The sequence below is a fragment of the Mesoplodon densirostris genome, chromosome 1 (genome assembly GCF_025265405.1).
Source record: "Mesoplodon densirostris isolate mMesDen1 chromosome 1, mMesDen1 primary haplotype, whole genome shotgun sequence".
NCBI lineage: Eukaryota > Metazoa > Chordata > Mammalia > Artiodactyla > Ziphiidae > Mesoplodon > Mesoplodon densirostris.
In genome coordinates this window covers 224,604,005-224,624,420 of record NC_082661.1, presented here as the reverse complement: position 1 = coordinate 224,624,420, position 20,416 = coordinate 224,604,005, and the positions used below count along the sequence as shown (strand labels likewise).

At 45.6% G+C, this 20,416-nt stretch overlaps 1 protein-coding gene across 1 annotated transcript in view; it reads left to right on the top strand.

Annotated features, from left to right (window-relative positions):
* The first annotated feature begins 784 nt into the window (after positions 1–784).
* MAML3 (mastermind like transcriptional coactivator 3) overlaps positions 785–20,416 on the top strand; it is a 447,074-nt gene continuing 427,442 nt past the window's right edge. The window contains exon 1 of the mRNA XM_060115625.1: positions 785–1,972. Coding sequence (XP_059971608.1) covers positions 1,499–1,972 — 474 coding nt within the window. The 5' untranslated portion in view covers positions 785–1,498. The remainder of the gene's footprint in view (positions 1,973–20,416) is intronic.

The window sequence follows — 20,416 nt, the reverse complement described above, 5'->3', positions numbered from 1 at the left end:
TATTTCTTTTTGTTCATAATTTGGCATTTGTGTGTTAAGACTGGCCTAGAGTTTGAACAAGTGTCCACAAGCAGGGTTACTACTAGCGAGGACTTATTACCTGGGTTTTAAAAACAAGCCACTCATTTGTCTTTTTCTTTCCACATGGATAGGGATAACAGACAACTGCTGCGAAGCTTCAATGTTTCTGCCTGGTCATGCACAGTTCTGCAATATAATGTATAAACGTATAACAACAACTTGGGATCACTTGATACCTCGTTTGGAATAAGGAAATTAAATCCAGCCAGGCGCGTCCCCACGGTCGTCCGCGCGCACACACATACACAGGCGCGCGCGCACACACACACACACAGGCGCGCGCGCGCGTCAAAAGTTGATTCATTCCCGAGATCCCCCAGAATCTTTCTTTTTCTCTTTTCTGGCAGCGCCGGCTTCCCAGTCCGGGTGGCAGTGAGGTTGGGGGCGTGGGAGGGGCGGGGAGGACGAGCAGAGGGAGGCGGGAGCCGGGTGCCGGTGCGCGCCGCGCCCGCTCCTGCCGGCGGAGAGTCCGCGCCGGGTTTTGCGCCGTGTCCCGGGGCTTGTCTCACGGCCTCCAGCCGCCGCCGCTGCCGTGTTTACTGAGCTCGCGCGTCCTGATATCACTCCGCTGGCATGGAGGAGGAGGAGGAGGTGGAGGAGCGAGAGGAGGAGGAGGAGGCGGCGGCGGCGGCGAGCAGTTGATCATTGTGATGGTGGCAGGAGCAGCGGCGGCAGCGGCAGCCCAGCCAAGCGTTAGGGGCTGCTCTCCGCGCGGCGTTTTGCAAAGGACTTCACCGATCTACTTTTGCAGTCGCCTCGGACTGTCCATGTGTTTACTTCCCCCAGCCCGAGGATTCGATATCTAGGTTCCTGTGAAATGCAACTGAGCAGCCAAAGTACTTTGAGAACACGGGGCGGCATAAACACCAAAACTTTTTTTGTGGAAGGAAAATGCAATAAGCAAGCTTGCCGTTTTCCGATGCGGTGTGGAGTGAGTGTGTGTCGCGCGTGTCCGCACTGGAGGCATATGCTTGTGTGTGTACATGGGGTGTGTTTTTCGGTACGTAGGGAGAAAATGCTTGCCAACCACCGGAAATCTCCTGGAATTTATTAGAAAATAATGGATTATAAAAAGAAGGCAGGCGAAGAACGGATCTTCCCTTGAGTTGCAACCCGATTTGCTGCTGGCTCAGTTTGTTGTGATTCTTTTTGTTGATAGGTGTCTGATGGTATTCTGATAACACCCCCCTTTTTTCCCCTCGAGCTTTACAGTTTAAAAAAAGGAAACAACAACTACAAAAAACCACCCCAAAATCTCTCCCCCTTTTTTTCGCCCGGTCGGGATCGCTGTTTCCATCCATGTGCTTGCGTCTCCCCCGCGTTCCACTTAAACTATTTTAATCCTTGGACCCAAGGAGGAGGCTGATAGGGGGTGGATAAAAAAAGTTCTTCCAAAATAGTGTGCCCGGGGAGCAGGATGGGGGATTTCGCAGCCCCCGCTGCTGCCGCGAATGGCAGTAGTATTTGCATCAACAGTAGCCTGAACAGCAGCCTCGGCGGGGCCGGGATCGGTGTGAATAATACTCCCAATAGTACTCCCGCTGCTCCGACTAGCAATCACCCCGCTGCCGGCTGCGGCGGCGGCGGCGGCTCCGGGGGCCCCGGCGGCGGCTCGGCGGCCGTCCCCAAGCACAGCACGGTGGTGGAGCGGCTCCGCCAGCGCATCGAGGGCTGCCGGCGGCACCACGTCAACTGCGAGAACAGGTACCAGCAGGCTCAGGTGGCGCAGCTGGAGCTGGAGCGCCGGGACACCGTGAGCCTCTACCAGCGGACCCTGGAGCAGAGGGCCAAGAAATCGGGCGCCGGCACGGGCAAGCAACAGCACCAGAGCAAACCCCAGCAAGATGCGGAGGCTGCCTCGGCGGAGCAGAGGAACCACACGCTGATCATGGTGAGGGCGCGCTGGCAGCGGGCACGGGGCGCGCGCGTGGGGGGGGCGTGGAGCTTCTTACACGGGGGGCACGGGGATCTGATTTGCACGGCGGGCGAAGTGGGCTGAAGCCGAAGGGTTAACGTCAACTTTTGTGAGGTAAAAGCTGCCGTCGCCGCTACCTGTTCATCTGTCAGGGTTGTCAGATTTGGGGAAGAGGGGGCGAGAGGGGGAGAAGCCAGTCACGACTGCGAGGGGCGGAGGGAGCCTGGAGGAGCGTCGGAGTGAGGCCCTGGAAAAGTTTTACCCCCCTCTCCCTTTCTTAGATACCGATTTGAAAGAGTGAACCCAGAGTTGAAACCTCGCTCCTCCTCTTCACCGCTCCCCACCCCACCCCTCGCCTGGCCGCCTGGACTCCCCAGACCGGTCCCCCTTCGCCCACCCCTCTCAGTACGTCCTCCGAGTGCAGGGAGAAATGGATGCTGTCGCAGATTCTGGGCGGGCACCAGGCCCTCGAACCTGGGGGGAGGAGGAGGAGGAAGGGAGATGCTCTCGCCTCCTCTCCCCAGCTCACCCTCTTTGGGCTGAGAAAGTCTGAGAGTTTTGTGAATGAACTTTGAGGTGGGTGAGAAGCAAGCGAAGGTGGCTGCGCGCGCGGATGAAGGGCGCGAATGCGCTCCCTCGCAGCTCGAGACCCCGGGCCGGCCCGGCAGGTGGAGCGGCTCCGAGGGTCGCGGCACTAGCCGGGGCGGGAGGGGAGAGCGACGCCCTGGGCTTGCGCGGAGAGTCCCCGCCACGCAACTTCGCCAGGGATTCTCTCCCCTCCTCCTCTTAAACTTGCTTGCACAGAGCTTTCTCCGCTGCTCTCCCGCCCCACTCCCCGCCAACTTTCCGGGCCAGTCTGATAAGCCCGGAGGAGTGGAAGGTAGCGGGAGGTGAAAGAGGCTTAAATGGCTGGGTGGGTGGGTTGGAGGTAGGAGGAGCAGCCAATGGCTTAACTTCTCCGGGAGGAAGGGGCAGTTCCCACCCCCTAACCCTGAGGGTAGAATCCTTTCTCCTATCTCCACTCTCCGGTTCTTTTGCTTTCCTTTCGTGGGGGAGAGCCGGAAGCTTGAGAAAGGTGTCTGCAGCCTCCTCCGCCGCCGCACGGCCCGGATTTGGGCTGCGCGCGTGTGCGGAGTGGGGCGGGCGGTGGGAATCCGGGAGCGTAGCTGGGCCGCGCGCCTTCTCGCGTTTCCCCTGCAGACCGCACCTCGATCGGCGGCGCGGGAAGCCCTCTTGTGCGGCTTATAAATCGCGCACGTCCCCGGTCTGGGGGTCGTCGGCGTCGGAGGTGGTGCGGGCGCGGGCTTTCGCTGGGCGTTCCGTGACAAAGAGCCGGCTTGGGGGAGGGGAAGAGGAGAGGCCGCCGCGCTCACTCCGCACCCTCCCCACCTCCCCCCACCCCGCACGTGAAGAGGAACAATTTGTTTATCTTGGGCTTCAAGAATCCTTCCCTCCTCCCTGCTCTCCGAGGCCGCCCAGCCCCTCCTCCCTCCCCTCCCTCCTCGGCGCGATCCTGCCCAGTCCCGCCGGCAGCACCTTCCCTCCTCCCTTTCCTCGCCCCCGCCTCGTACTCCTTTTCCTCCTCCCACCTTCCTCGAGCCCGCCTTCCCCCTCCCTTCTGGAACGCGGCCGTGGGGGAGGGAGCGGGGAGGCGCTTTGTCCGCCTCGCGGCCCGGCTCGCCCCGGAGGCTGCCCGGCTGGGAGGGGCGCTGCGCCCCGAGGCCCTGGCCCTCCCCCGCGGCCGCCCCCGCCCCGCGGGCCCGCGCTCCCCACCACCCCCGCCGCCGAGCTAGCCCGGAGCGCGAAGAAGAGGCGGACTCGGTGGGGAGGAAGAACGACGGTCACGGAGTCAGGGAGGGAGGTTCTCGCTTTACAAACAGGAAGCCGAAAACCACTGACACTGTAGCTTTTCTGATTGTACCCGGAGGCGGGGTCGGACCTGCATCTTGACTGTATCTCGCATTCCCTGCTGGTACCTATTTCTCTCCGGGTCCGCGCCGTCTCCCATTCCCCGCCCCCCCTTCGCGCTCTGCCACCAATGGGGAGACTCACTTCGTGAACCTAAGACTCAAGTAGTATTTGAAAGGCGCTGAGAATATCGTCGTTGCCTGCTCCACGCCCTCTTTTCCTGTGTTTGTACGCCCCACACGCTCGGATTGCGTAGGAATGGGCTTTTCGGGAGGCCCCAAAAATCAGTCCCACGGCCTCTCTCCCGACCTTTGGGGATGGAGGACTGTTGTGGCGTTACCTCGCCAGCTGAGCAGCGCTGGAACAAAAAGCCGGTGCCTGGTCGCTTTTGATCGCGGGCGAGATCAGTAGAGTTTGCGGCCGGAAAGTTTTAGCGTTTGGGTTGTGTTCTCTCGAGGGTGCCATATCTGCCCTGGGAGGGGTAGTGGGGGCACTCTGGGTGCGCGCGCCTGGGTTATGATACACCCGCAGGTGGGAGCAAACCCAGGGTCCTGAAGTTACCTGGAAGGAGGTAGCAAGCCCAAGCCAGAGCTTACTTTTGAAAATGAAAAAAGATAGTGCTTACTTGAGTGGATGAGACCGAAGCAGTAAATCTCATGGTGAATCCCAGTTCAGCAAGTTAACAGACTTGAAAAATGATTGCCTGAAAATAACATTTTTCTATCAATTTTGTGAAAATAATTTAGCGTATCGATTATACCGATGTACAGGAGTATGTTCTAGCTTTAACTGTATTTCACATATGCATCTCCCATTGATATAAGTGGTCCAAGTATGTGTGATGAAAATAAACAGCCTTAAACCTTAAGCAAAGAGTTGCATGTAAATTCTAGGTACCACAAAAAAGAAAGGAAAAAAGTTAACATCCTCCTCTACAAGTTATTTTTCCTTTAAAAATAGTTTAAAATTGTACATTGGCCCCTGAAATGAAAGAGTATTTTAACTTAGCCTGTGTGTGAGATAAAATCTTGAGAACAGGTTGCAGAAAACCACGTTAATCTTCCTTTTTTTGAATTAGCTGCTGGATTTTAGTTGGGCTCTGGGAGGGGGGCGGGGCACAGAGCAATTATAATTAGTTCTCAGATTGAGCTATTTGGAAACCCCTAAAGAAAAGCCATAATCAACCAGAGGCAAATAATAATGATGGTGATGATAAAAATAAAGATGAATAGGATTCTTTTCTGTTTTATTGCTATTGTTTACCTTCTGAGGGCCAGTATGTCCAAAGTACTAAATATTGATTAGTTCTTTTTCTGCTTGGCTTGGATTAAGAAGGCAGTCTAATCAAGGCTTTACCTCTTTTGATTTGTTTTCTTATACATTTACAAGCATAGGCATGAAAAGCAAACAAGCAAACCAGAAGCAGGGTGGGTGAGGTGAAATAGAAATCTTCCTTTGGCTCCAGGCTGCTGGGAGGGGCCTCGGTTTTGTGTGGGTCCGTAATAGCCTTGTTAGAGAGTGGATAGCCCAGGCCTGGGTTGGAAGCTACATTACTTCAGGTGAAAGGTAGTTTCTGGACATGTAGTCAAATGACTCTCCCCACACACACTTTCTTTATTCAGAAGGGTCTCCCCCTCCTCCCCTCCAAAAGAGTTGTTGCTGAGAACTATTGATTTCACCTATTAGAGAATCTCATTGAAAAGGTGTCTTTTCCTAAAATAGTTTTAATTTGTGGTAGCAGAATGAGACATTGTTCATTTTCTGTACTTAAATCTGAAGTCCTGGTTAAAATTTTAAGATAAATTCCAACTGACAGATTCATTCTCAAGCCAAAGACAGAGTGGCTTGACAAAGGTGTAATCATTCAGGCATACCAAAAAGCATGACAATGCAGTCTTCAGAATTTCAAAATGGTGGGAGTCTTACTTGACCTGAATAAATTCCGTGTTCTCATAACCTTTCTACTTCATAGCGCCATCATAACTTTCAGAGTGTGCTTAATTTATACACAGCTTAAAGACTGTATGAATCCATGTGATTCCTGCTCTGAAGAGTTTACCCCATAAAATTCATTTGACAATAAGCATATTAAACGCTGAGTATCAGAGAAAACTGCAACCTATCCAAAATGTTTTCGTCTGCTCCTGGAAGAGATCCAGGAAATGTCAACATACTAGTCCAGGGCTAAAACTCCGTGTAAATGAATCCGGTTTCCCATTTCTTATCCTGTTGAAGGTAAATTACTGGCTTTGTATCCAGGTTTTTTGGCAAGCTTGTAATGTCAAACCATTTCTAAATCTTTCCTATGAACCATTTCTTTGGCTTATCCTGTTCTGCTTTCCTGGGTGATAGGATTGATAGTGTCCCTTGAAAAACCTTCCATAGCCCACACAGGGTGTGCCTTAAGTTTGTGAAAACTTTTTGGAATTTCATTTCCCTGTGCTTCACAAGTGTTTGTCTTTTAATTCTCAAGAAGCATTGAACAGAAACAAAGCTACAATACATGTTTAATTGTGTTATGTATGTACTTTAGTTGTGGTACATTTTATTTAGCAATGGGCAGCCAACGATCAGAAAAATAGAGGCATAGTTGGTTAATCATCATAATCTACAAAATGCTCTTCAGGCTGTGTTCCTTTCCCAGGGAATGCTGAGTTTTCAGGCAGATGGCATGTTTGATACTTTCTATCCACTTGCATTAGAATCATAAGGGCTAGCTTTAGAATCTTTGGAGGTTTTCTGCCACTTGATATGAGGAAAATGAACAGTCCCCGGACAAGGTGTACTGACATTTCTGTAAGAAGGATGAGGATTTTAGACCTTAAAATGGAGTTACATAGAGTTATTTTCTAAATACCTCTCTGAGACCAATATAGCCAACTGTTGTTAAAAAGGCTTCCTGACAAGGTTTTTCCATTTGGTTGAGATAAGAATGGGGGAATCTCTCCCTCTTTCTCATCCGTGCTGCTACTATAGGAGGAATCTAGTATGATAAGCCATTCTGCACACTACGTAGTAGTTCTTGGATATGTCTGAAGTACTTAGGGTTTATTTAGTGTCGCGTACAGAGTTTTACTTGCAATCAGTGCTCCATGTGTATTAATTAACACTTCTGTACTACATTCTTGAGCTTAAGATGGCTAAATTCTGTCATCTTTTTCCACATTACCCATCATAGAGAACTGTGAAATAAATCAGACATCAAAGTCTCATAAGAAGGAACATATTTAAAACTCAGTCCCAAGATTTTCATAATATCTGCCTTTTGATTCTCCCAAATAGCTTTGCATTTTTCACTCTATTATTCAGAGGCTGATTATTGAGTTTTCAGATCCAGCTGTTTGCCTTGTTTTTCTTTCCGCCTCCTGCTGCCAACCTTTTGGTCTTTTCACTGATCTTTAGCACTTTTACCAAAGAGTGGGAAGAAGCAATAAGAAGAGAAATTTAATTTTGGTGCTTCCTCCTCTATAACTAATGAAACAATTGGATAAGATACCAATTATTTTGGAATAATTATGGGTTTGATTCAGTATACCATTTACTCTTCATTAGTGAAAATCATAGAGAATAGACTGGATTTTAAAATGTCATTCATTCATTCAATGATTCTGGTACATAGTCCGTAGTGCTTCATGGAAGTGAAAAAGCTAAATCACACACTTGCATCCAAGACTTTGACAGCGTAGTATGTTCTTTTTAGATTTTCAGCATTATTTAAGCTAGGTTTAAGGGAATAACAGGTGTTTGTTTTTTAATCAGCATTAGACTTGATGCCAGTGACTTCTCAACAGTTTCAGGCTGAGTTATTCCCCTTTCCTGTGACATTTTCAGTAAAATAGTATGCTTACTTCCGTGTTGTTTCAAACTAATTTGACATTGCAAAAGAAGCTGATTTACAGATGTCTGTGCCAAAGTTATTGGATCCCCCAAATCAAGTTTTCATTTAAAAATTACAGCATGCTTTTCAGACAGACACATTCAAAAATTCACTATTCATGTTTGTGAGATGGAAATGGAGCTTTTGGAAAATCAGCTATCACCAAAAACTTAGAAAAAAAAACAACAACGTTTTTTTGTTGTTTAAATCTAACAAAGTTTAAAGAACTAAAGGAATAAGACTGGATAAAATCACTCAGAAGATGGAGTTGAGGGTCTGCCGTCTAATGAATACTTAAAGATCATAAGGTTCTATTCCGTGGGTCAGAGAAGGCGCACACTTTGTTTTAAAAGTATACCTGGCTATTCCATCTGTTAAACAGTTGAGGGGCTTTTGAGCTGTGGATAAGCAACTCCATTTGGGAAAGAAACACGGTGTTCCCTTAGGGCCGCCATACACACGTGCATAGAAAAAGCCGTTACTACTATGGATCAGTGCTTTTTTTTTTTTTTTCTTTTATGGCAAGCTGTGCATTCTGTTCTTGGGGGAATTTAATAAAAATCTCAAAAGGCCTTCAGTACTTCCTCTGACATAAGGAAAGTGATTTCCTAAAAATAATTTAGACACCTCTTTTAATTATATTGGACCTTCCATTGGTTGGAATGACCTTTATGCTGAGTAGAATCTTTTTTTTTTTTTTTTTTTTTTTTTTTTTTTTGCGGTATGCGGGCCTCTCACTGTTGTGGCCTCCCCCGTTGCGGAGCACAGGCTCCGGACGCGCAGGCTCCGGACGCGCAGGCTCAGCGGCCATGGCTCACGGGCCCAGCCGCTCCGCGGCATATGGGATCCTCCCAGACCGGGGCACGAACCCGTATCCCCTGCATCGGCAGGCGGACTCTCAACCACTTGCGCCACCAGGGAGGCCCATGCTGAGTAGAATCTTTTAAAGTAAGAATAACTAACATTTATCCTCCTTAAGCAATGGCTTAACAACCATAGAAAACTTGAGCGAACTCTTTAAACTAACAACCTCCAGAATTTCTAACTCCTGAAGTCTCCATTCTGTTGGGTAGAGTCTGGTTTTGTAATGTTTCACGTTATGGACTCTCAGTCCTCAACACATTTCACTTGTGCTTATGTGTGCAAAGACGATTTTTAGGATACATTACTGTATCATTTCTTTCCTTCCTTCTCACAAGATCTTTCTCAACCTCCAGAAAACCCATGGCAGGGCCAGGGCTTCTTTCCCTTCAAAAGAAAAGGCTGAAGTGCTGAGTCTATTTGTGCAGATTCAACCTGAGTCGTAACTGTGACTCAAAAGGATTGCATAGCTCTAAGACAAGCTCTGCTAGTGCCCTTCATTCTCACAGTGGTGGGTTATTTTTCTTTCTTTGATTGTTTGTTAGATGCTGAAAGTAACTCAGTGATTGAGAGTGCATCTAAAGGGACTGGTACCCAGTAAAGGACTTTAGGAGCTCTAGTGGTAAGGTAAGAGAGGCAGGGGGTGAGGATTTTGGAGGCATCTCCCGGAATGGGTGGCAAAAGAGGTGATTGGTTTTGCTCATTTGGGGTAAACAGATAGTATCCTGGCACCTTGGGAGTTTATGGCGATAACATATGCTTTTAGTAGTCTATTCTGAACCTGCAGACCTTACTAAAACTCAAATATGTATTTTTCAGAGCTAATGGCATTATTGTTTGTATTCCAATATCTGGAAAAAGAAACATTTCCTAAAATATTTCCATGCTCCTTTAAATGACTACTTCTGCCATTTAAATGGATTTACCATAGGATTCCTTTAAATCAGAAATTCTCAATCGGTGGAGATTTTGCCCCCGCCCTGAACATTTGGCAACATTGGGACACATTTTTCAGTTGTCACAACTGGAGGGGTGCTACTGCTGTCTAGTGGGTAGAAGCCAGGGAAGCTGTTAAACATCCTACAGTGCACCCACAACAAAGAGTCAACCTGTCCAAAATACCAGTGTTGCTGTTCTTGAGAAACCCTGCCGTAAACAAGGAGCTCCCCTAGAATGTTGAAAGTACAGAGTGTGGCTTTCCTCACAGCTTTTCAAAAACACTCTTACTACTTAACCGGGTGGAGAGGGGAGGGGATGCTGCTAGGAGGTAGAGAGTCCCTGGGAAGAAATCAAAGCGCCGCCCGCCCTGTTGCATCTCAGCTCCGGCCATGGGTCAGTCTGGCTTTTCACTTCATGTTGGGAAGGTGAACAGTAGTCATTCTTTTTACCTCCTGGAGCTATTGTTTGGCTCAAATGAATTAATATATGTAAGAGTCCCAAAGACTTGATGGTGCTACACAAAGGCTAGGCTTATTTTTATGAATTACTCTCCTATCACTTACTTGCTTGCCTCCCACCCAAGTGCAGACTTAGAGTGATTTGGGGCTTATTTCACTCAGGCATAAGCCAAGGTCTCATGGTGAGGGCTTGAGCAACTGCTACATATTGGACACTATTTCTAGGCATTGGGGATACAGTAATGAACCAGGGTCCTTGCTCTGGTTGGACTCACAGCAGAGCATCATTCATGTTTCAGATTAGCTGTATAAAATGGTCTTTGTGGTTTTATGAGAACATGTTAATGGAAGTCATTAATAACCCAACATTTAGGAAAATCCCAAGGATACTAAATGCTTTGTATCTTCTTGCAAGCTTTCTATAGCTTTCTTGCATTGCTTTCTAAAGCAACATTTATTTCACTGTCTTTCAAATAAAATCACTTTGTGGAGGGGAGGGGGTTAGTGGTGTGGTGGAGAATAAGATTAAAGGATGGTTGTTAAAAACGAGGCTGATGATCATCTTTCTTTCCTTTTTTTGGACTAGGTAACACTTGTAGCACCATAATCACCTCTTGACATCAAGCTTTTAGAGGAAATTAGACAAAGAGAGGGAACATTTAGAAAGAAAAGCAGAAAGGTGCAGGGACTTGAAACCATGTCACATGAAGAACAGTTGGGAGACCTGGAGGTGTTTAGTCTGATTTCAGGGATGATATGATTGCTTTCTTAAAATATTTGAAGGGCTGTCATGTGAAAAAAGGATTAGATGTGCTCTTTATGGCCTCAAGGGGATAAAGTTAGGATCAGTGGTTGGCGGTTATTAGGAGTAAGGTTTGGTTTAATATATTAAAAAAACAATTATATGAAAATGGAAGCTGTTCACAGATGAAATGGGCTGTGTTGATGAGCGAAAATGTGCCAGCAAAAGTTGTTCAATTAGCTGAAATGTTGGAGAATAGATGACATATTTTTTAAATTATAAAACTTTAAAACAATATAAAAATAAAATACCAGTGAAAAGAGGATAGGGCCTTTGTGTATCTTTAATCCTCCTTATATCCTCATGATAGAAAAAGATCGAACTGGGAATTCCCTGGCAGTCCAGTGCCGGAGTTCGATCCCTGCTCAGGGAACTAAGATCCCACAAGCCACGTGGCACAGCCAGAAAAAAAAAAAAAGAAAAAAAAAGCAACAACAAAAAAAGACCTACCTGTACATGGGAGGAACTCCAAATATTTGTGGAATAAGTTGCTCAATGAAAATGAGTAGATTAAGTGTCTTGATTCCTCTTCCTCAGTGTCCCCCCTCTGCCCCCAGAAGTTATCAAGAGAATCTCTCTCTCCAGACCTTCTTTTTTTGCTCACATATATACAATATAGTGTACATCACCACACACCACACGTTAGTTTTCTCCTACTTGAATGGAATCATATTATAAATGTGGTTCTGAGATTTACTTTTTCCACATAATATATTTTGGAGACCTGTCCAATTCGACCCACATAGATCTTCAACTCATTTTTTAAACTGTTATATAGCATTCCATAATAAAATGTTCCATCATTTATTGAATGATCCCTTATTTCGAGAGACTCTGGTAGTTCCTCATTTTCTGCCAATTAAGCCTTACTTAATTGCAATAAACATCCTTATCCATATATCCTTGTATATGTGAGCATTTCTGTAGCACAGATTTGGACTTTTTTCTGTATATGTAATATGTATAAACAGAAGAAGTTGGCCAACAAAATCTCTTAATCTAATATTGTTTAACATAGACCTCGAATCTTATTACACCCTATTTTAGGGCAAATGATAATTGTGTCTCCTGAAAAATACGGCTTAAAAAAAAAAGTATCAACTCTAGCGACTGGTGTGTGTCTTTGCAGTCTGTGTGAACACTGTTACTTTTTAAAGGCTGTATATCTGGCCACACATCTTACACGAATGACTTTCTTTTCATCTGGTCCCAATGACCAAGTGAGTAGGAGTCTAGTTAACAGCTCCTGTTCATGCTGTGAAAGTGGGAAATTCACTGTCTTGAACAAGTTTGTAGTTCTCTTTACCTTTCCTGAGCTTTGTGTTCCCCAGGCCTGCATGGCTTTATGTGTCAAATGTGTATCCATTGGTGATACAGTACCTGGGGTGGCAGCGGGTGCGCCTTTGAGTGCTGATAAAAATTGCAGGTCCGTGAGTTGCCACTTCCTACAGGTTCAGTTACCCTGACTAATCCAGTCATCTGTGTAACATGGTAATAACAACCTGCTGACCTGACCAGCTGTAGAAAATGCTTCGAAATGGACTTGCCTCCACAGTTGCCTTATAGTGTTTGTTTCCACAGTGAGTCCTATCAGTTTTCATTACACACAGGTGCTGAAGTGGTCTCAAGACCGCCCTCCTTCAGGCTTCTTGGTCATTTTGATTTACCTCTGGCCTGGCAGCTGCCCTGCCGCGCGATACGAAGAACTATAGTCTATACTTTCACGGAGCCGGAGGAGTTTGGCTCTAGGATCTACGCTCTTGGCTACAACATTATTCTGCCTTCACCTGACTGAAGCGTTCTCTCTTGAAAAGGGTGAGTGAGCAGCTGCCTTTTCTAACTAACCATGACCTCCCAAGGAGCAATCGTCACCTATTTGAACTTCCTTTAGGTTTTAAGATTGGTTTGAACAGGAGCCCACATGAAGATCCGTGGTAGTGCTGGTCCTTGGCTGGCCCTGCTGTTTTCTAACGAGGATCACCCCACCGCTTTGCTGTCTCTCGGCCTCACATACCTCCGGCCTCATGTGTCCCTCTTTCCTCATCTCCTTTACCACCATCTCATGCTTTACCTTTGTCAAGTGACAGGAGGACCTGGAAACTTGTACAAAATGTAGGTGGCAGTGATGTGAACAACAGAAGTAAACCGAGGGTGGAGATGTAGGTGATTGCTGTCCACTTCAGAGGTCATTCTCTCCCAAGTGATTCCAATGAACCAAGCACTCTGCTTCAACTGATGACCTAGATACAGAGTAGCGGCAGCCATTTTCTGCCATTGAGCTGCACTGCATAGCATCTTAGTGGGAAAAACCCCTTTGGCCTGCTAAGCAAATGCAGCTGTGTGCTCAGTGCAGCCTTTAGGGGAGGGGGCTTCAGTTTAAAGACAGCTGGATAGCTTCTGCTTCAGTAGTTTACATAGCAAGAGTTGCTTGGGCACATAAAATAAGAACCTTTCTCCTAACCTTGCAACTAGGCCAGCCAGTACGATCAACGTAGATATTCCTCAAGTTGCTGCTCTGGTCACGCAATACAACTTCAACCTTTGACTCTTCTGCTGACAGCCAAGTTTAAACAGTGAAGTTTAGTTTTTGCTAGTCTACTGTCCCTCTGAGGAGTGTCATCTGACTTTTTTTGTGCTTGCTCCTGATTTTTCCTGGATCTGTTTCTTTCATTTCTAGCACTAGAATGTCTTCTTTGAAGGATTACTTCCACATATGTATAAGGTGGACAGCTGCCTTGCATTTTGCCCCAAGTATAACATTTTACCTTTACATGATTGTAGACAGATAAATGCTTCTCTGTTTTGAATATTAGTTGTTTCATAGCTATCTGATTATAGTTATTAGATAAAAACTGCTTTCCAAAGGCTGGTGAGATTACAGCTATGCTGCAGTAAACTTCTAATTGCTAATTCCTTTGAAAAGTATTTTCTTATTTCTCTTTGAAAGAGTCCAGAGATGATTTGGAACAGGTAATAAATGCTTAGAATCAAGGCTTAAGTCATTATTTATGGAGTTTTTAAAAAACATATCTTACGAAAAGGAAGTGTTTCAGACCTGTTTTTTTGAAGAAAGTTCAGTAACTATGGACATAAATTCATTCAGAGGTATATCTGGAGGTTAACGTTAGCATTTATGCAAAGAAATCGGACATTTTATCAGAGCTAGACAAAATTTTCTGGATACTAAGTAAAAGAAATAAAACTGCTTTAATGGTTGGTTCTTGAGTTTTGGTTTCAGAATGGCTAAGCGAGTTCCCAGCGGGGGTAAAACATACATCCCCTAGGCCCACTCCCATCCTCTATTCTGGGCTCCTTTCGTCCCCAGTTCTAATCCACTGTGGCATTTCAGTCCGTCCTTCCTCCCGGCCTCCTTGACAAGAAATGTGGCTGCAGCAGTGGCTGCCTTTGCAGAGCACGCAGGTGGTGTTTATCTTTAATCACTTCAGGTATTTCCTCACAGTGGTGTGTGCAGATCAGCACCTCCCTGGCTGTAACATTCTCTTACTGTTCACATCCTGCAGTAGCCCTTTCCTGCGAGATCCTCTGGTGTTGGGTAAACAGAGGTGGTTTATATAAAGAAGCAGCTTTCTCAGTTTAGAAGTTGTTGCAGCTAAAACGGTTGAAAATGTCTTTTGCAGTTTAACTGGGAATTCCTAAATGGTTTGCAGCTGCTATTGGATTTTTAAAAACATGTTCAAAACACGTTCGTTTTCTTCCATGAAGGACGGAAACAATGACTTGAGATTTGGATTTCATGCTGCTGACTTCTCGGAACCTATTGAAGGACTATTTGAAAAAGCTGTTTGTCATAACATTGGATGACCATATCAAAAAAAATATCTTGGGGGAGGTTGTATATGTTAGAGTGGAATAGGTGTGGAGCCCACGATGAACTTTGACCATGTCATGGTAACTTGGAGGGTGGCAAAGTAGGCTAAACTGGTACTTTGGGGATCTGGGAAATCTGGCACCCCAGCTACTGAAATTCAAATGGACTGTTGCTTTTTTTTTTTTTTCCTTCAGTGTTTGATCCTGGTCTTAGATTGAAAGGACTGATATGAATCATTCAAGGGCTTTTTCTTAACCTGAAGTTTGTGGTCTGAGATTCCAGTTGGAACACTTGGAAATATGTAACAATAGTTTCAAGGAAGGGAGCTTAATGATAGTGTGTGCCTGGGAGAATCGTGTCTTTGTTCCCTCTGCTGAGGTGCAGGTTGTCTGTGTTACTGGTTTGGTAGGCTCCGTGTTTATCTGTGGTCTGGAATGTCAAAGGACTGCCAACCTAAGAATTGTTTGCTTCCTTCTCTACCCTAAAGTGATAGCGTTGGAGTTTCTCATATTGGCTCATGGGGGCGGGGACAACCATATATGGAAGAGGGAAGGGAGATTGGCCGGCTTTGGTATTCTCATCCTTTCTTCCTAATGCCATTTTCATTACTCTATTAACAGAGAGTAGATACGCTGAGTAATTATTTATGTCTGTCTTTTCCTTCACAGTGTAATGCACACTTCACTTGTTTTCTTCAACTTTTCGTAATCTGTGTGTTCATGATACACTGAAGAGCAATCAATTTGAGAAGAGAGATAATTAGCTTTGACAGACTTAAAGAACTGAGACTGTAAGAGGAGGAAGCAAGAGTGTTGCTTAAGCAAAGGATTCCATTACTGGGTTTGAGAGAAATTATCCCGATAAATTCTTCAGTGTTAAAATTCACCACCATCTGGGTGGCCCGGGTTATAAGAAGTGGATTATTGTGTGATTTTTAAGAATTTAAATATTTTTCATAGTTTAAAAAATACTTTTATTCCCAACATAAATTTTTTTTAACATCTTTATTGGAGTATACTTGCTTTACAGTGGTGTGTTAGTTTCTGCTGTGTAACAAAGTGAATCAGCTATACATATACATATATCCCCATATCTCCTCCCTCTTGCGTCTCCCTCCCACCCTCCCTATCCCACTCCTCTAGGTGGACACAAAGCACCAAGCTGATCTCCCTGTGCCACGCGGCTGCTTCCCACTAGCTATCTGTTTTACATTTGGTAGTATATATAAGCCCATGCCACTCTCTCACTTCATCCCAGCTTACCCTTCCCCCTCCCCGTGTCCTCAAGTCCATTCTCTACATCTGTGTCTTTATTCCTGTCCTGCCCCTAGGTTCTTCAGAACCTTTTTTTTTTTTTTTTTTTTTAGATTCCGTATATATGTGTTAGCATACGGCATTTGTTTTTCTCTTTCTGATTTACTTCACTCTGTATGACAGTCTCTAGGTCCATCCACCTCACTGCAAATAACTCAATTTCGTTTCTTTTTACAGCTGAGTAATATTCCATTGTATATATGTGCCACATCTTCTTTTTTTTTTTTTTTTTTTTTTTTTTTTTTTTTTTTTTTGCGGTATGCGGGCCTCTCACTGTTGTGGCCTCCCCCGTTGCGGAGCACAGGCTCCGGACGCGCAGGCTCCGGACGCGCAGGCTCAGCGGCCATGGCTCACGGGCCCAGCCGCTCCGCGGCATATGGGATCCTCCCAGACCGGGGCACGAACCCGTATCCCCTGCATCGGCAGGCGGACTCTCAACCACTTGCGCCACCAGGGAGGCCCTGCCACATCTTCTTTATCCATTCATCTGTTGATGGACACTTAGGTTGCTTCCATGTCCTGGCTATTGTAAATAGAGCTGTAGTGAACATTGTGGTACATGACTCTTTTTGAATTATGGTATTCTCAGGGTACATGCCCAGTAGTGGGATTGCTGGGTCATATGGTAATTCTATTTTCAGTTTTTTTAAGAAACCTCCATACTGTTCTCCATAGTGGCTGTATCAATTTACATTCCCACCAACAGTGCAAGAGCATTCCCTTTTCTCCACACCCTCTCCAGCATTTATTGTTTGTAGATTTTTTGATGATGGCCATTCTGACCGGTGAGGTGATATCTCATTGTAATTTTGATTTGCATTTCTCTACTGGTTAGTGATCCCAGCATAGCATTTTTTTTAACCACTTTTAAATTGAAGTATAGTTAATTTACAATGTTGTGTTAGTTTCAGTGATTCAGTTATATATATGCATATAATAATATATGTATTCCTTTTCATTGGTTGGATTAAATTATTCTGACTATCGTACATTATTTTCTCTTTTCTGGATTAAAAAGAAAATGTGTGGAACAGAGTGTGAGAGGTTGACTGTGTCAAAAAGGGAAGGGGGCGGGGTAAAATTCGCAACATCTAAGTAAGAGAAATGAGCAAATAAGGCTCCCGTGTAGCCATTATTCCTACAGAGCTTCCTCCCTGGGCCAAATCATGCCCTCATCCACAGTGGAGGTCATGATGATGTGGAAAAAAGGGATCTATCTAGAACGTTCTGAGATATACTGGTTTAATGCTCAATAGGAGCGGAGAGAAGGCTTTATAGGGGAGTTTCACTGAGAAAGAAAATGTTGAGACAGCTCAGGGTCCAGTCTGTGGGATGAGTTCTGTTTGGTGACTGTCAGCTCTCAGCTGCAGGATCTCTAAGCATTGACCCGGAACTAGCTTGAAGGTGGGCTAGGAGGGGGTGGGGAGAGTGGAAAGGTGTGCATTTCCCTGCGCAGGGAATCTTCACTAGGGATCAGCGTGAAGAGCTCCTTTAAAATGTGCAGCTTTTCTCCTCTCCACACCCAGGAGCTGCTTCTGCTTCCCCCACCCGCTCCATTCCTCTGTCTTTTGTTCCATGAATAAATATTATGTGGTTTGGTGCTCATTACTCTTTGATATGAAAAAAGGCAATTCATTAGGTTGAAGGAGGAGGGGGAGGGAGACACCATTTTTCACCCGGTGCATCAGGCGCGGTTACACTGATTTGAATTCCCAGAAAAGTAATAAAACAGTGAAAATAATGATAAAACAGCTCCTGGGCTGACAGCTGTGCAGCGTGCAGCACGCGGGAACCCCGCGCACAGTCCCCCGTGCTGCAGCAGAACAATATTGCAGAGCATATGGTGCCTTGCAAGCCAGTTGTTGAACTCGGTGGCTCGCTTTTGTCTGGGTGACTCTCCCAGCACCGGGCCTGTGGTGGCTCTTCAGAAACTTCTAGTCTCCTTGGCAGGAGGGCTCTTGGCTCCAGGCCAGCCGTGCTGTACGGTGGCGGACTCTGGCCACGAGGAAAAGCTCAGGCTTGGGGAGCGTTCACGCCTCCTTCCTTTGGTCACTAATCAGATCATTTGTTCCGCAAGGAGAAACTGGGATCTTTTTTCTCCACGGCAGCCCAGTGGCTCCATTACCAAAGGAAAATTTTCTGCAGGAATGCCAGTGAATTATTAGGGATGCATTACTTCACCGGGGGCTCACTTCTTCTTGCGAGTAACCATTGTTTTGTTTTGTGTTTAGTGCATTTCAGATGCACTTTGCACATTCCCTCTTCATTCTAAAGGCTAGAACAGCTAAAGCCAGCAAGTACGTTAGGGCTAGTGTTGCTGCTCCCAGGGAGCCCGTGTGCCCGTCTATATAGTTTTTAAAAGACGTTGCTAAAATAGGCCCTTTGCTTAGCATGGGTCTTTTTTTTAAATGTGTGAAGCTGGCATGTGTGTGTGCATAAAAAGACTAATTAACTTCACTTTCCTCAGAGGGTTCTCCTTGGCCGCCCCGCACATGTGCCCCACGTCGGCCGGAGTCGTGCCACCATCCTTAAAGCCTTTAGGACGCCAGCCTCTATGGAGTCAGGGTCACTCATTCTGGTTCCTCTCTTCTTGACTCCAAAGCACAAGGGAAGACCCAGAAGGGCCGCACGGTCCTGGGAGAGTGGTTCCTGCAAACATAGCAGAAGGCAAGTCTCAGAGAGAATCACACTCCATGAGGAAGGGTGGTAGCCTGTGCTATTGTGCTGCCTGCCTGAGAATATTTTTATTTCAGGAGCTGAAAGGAGAAAACGGGGGGGGCGGGGCGGGGGGATACGACGATGGAGGAGCACCAAATGTCACCATATTCTTGATCTCTATGGGATTTTTTATTTTTGCAGAACACCCATAAAGCTTGTATTCTGAAGCTGGAATGAGTGAGTTTCTTTTTCTCATGAACAAATGTCATTCCAAGGCCGAATCTACTGGAAAAAAATATACATATGTATGTGTATGTATATTTATTTATTTCTGTGATGTTCTACTAATGACTAATCAGAGAGTACATCTGAACGCTCTTCTGGGGGAACTGATATTTTTTCAGGCCTTTAGTTTTACATTTGTGTTCACTGGCCTTGAAAAAAATGTTTCTAAATGGAGGAAAATCGATCTGCCATAAATCTGGTATAAGTGGGGAGGCACTTGCCGTAGCATTCGGGGCCTGGGAGAGTGGATGCCTGTGCCCTGGATGTGATGCAGAGCGTCCTGAGGAATGAGTGGGGTGCTGTTTGCTGCTTACTTGCTGGGTTGGTTGTAGGAGCTCCTTGATGGTGTGAAATCCTGTCAACCTTCCCTTGATGGTGTGTTTCCACAAGTCATAGTCAAGGGAGAAGTATTTCGGCTTTTACCTTCCTGAGTTTCCTGAGTTAGGGGAGCAGTCTTAACCTTGTCTCCCTTTAAGCGATGGAAGCAAGAAGACAATGACTAAAAAAGACCTACACTTGACTCTCCCTGTTCCTCGTCCTGGGCACCTGTGGAGCTACCCACAGCTACTCTGGAGGTTTTGCTACAACTATCACAGCCTCCCTCAAGGGACAGCTGGTAGAGAAGTTGGAAGGGACGAATAGAGGAAAAAGAAAGAGCTAGAAAGGAAAGCAGGAGACAAGAGGAAGAAGGTGAGAAATGCTAAGACATTTTGGGGTGTTCAGAATAGGTGAACATTTGGCTAGACGAAGTATCCTTGTTCCCACTGAATTAAATTTGTAAATATCTTTTTGGCCATTTTATATTTGCACAGTAATATTGGATATTCTAATTATGCAGTGCGCTTATGGGATAAGTAGAGCTACAGTGAGACTCAGCTCACTTACCAGGTCACCAAATGAGTGGGTGGCAAAGCAAAAGTAGAAACAGCCTATTGACCTTCTACATTTGGTACAGCTTTTCCGGTTGGATGAAGAACCGTGAATCTGAAAATCCAGCTGTGTTGTTTTATACTTAGGAAATAAAAATCTTCAGGGGTTATGGGGAGAGTTCAATTAAAAAAAAACTTGCCCCCCCAATGTGATTTGTATTATAATTATTTAATACCTAAAGGACTCTTATAATTGAATTTTAGGGTGCTTCATTTACATTCTAGCTGGCGAGAGTTAGAAATACTGTCACTTTGTGGTCCTCTAATTGTTGTCCCAAACATTCACAAAATGCCCTGTGATTCAATTATAAGTATCTTCTGGGGACTGTGTAATTATATACCATCTAGTTATCATCATAAAGCACCAGGGGATGGTAAGCCAATCAGGTAGCATTAGTGGCTGGTTGTTCAAACCCTGTAATTGATAGTACAAAGTGCTTTGGGTAAATGTACAAATTTTATAAGAGGGAATGATCTAGCTTTAGGGGCAGGAAAGGGTTGCATACTCATTTTTAAGTTATACCAATATGACTTTTGAAGTAAATGCTTGCTGATGATATT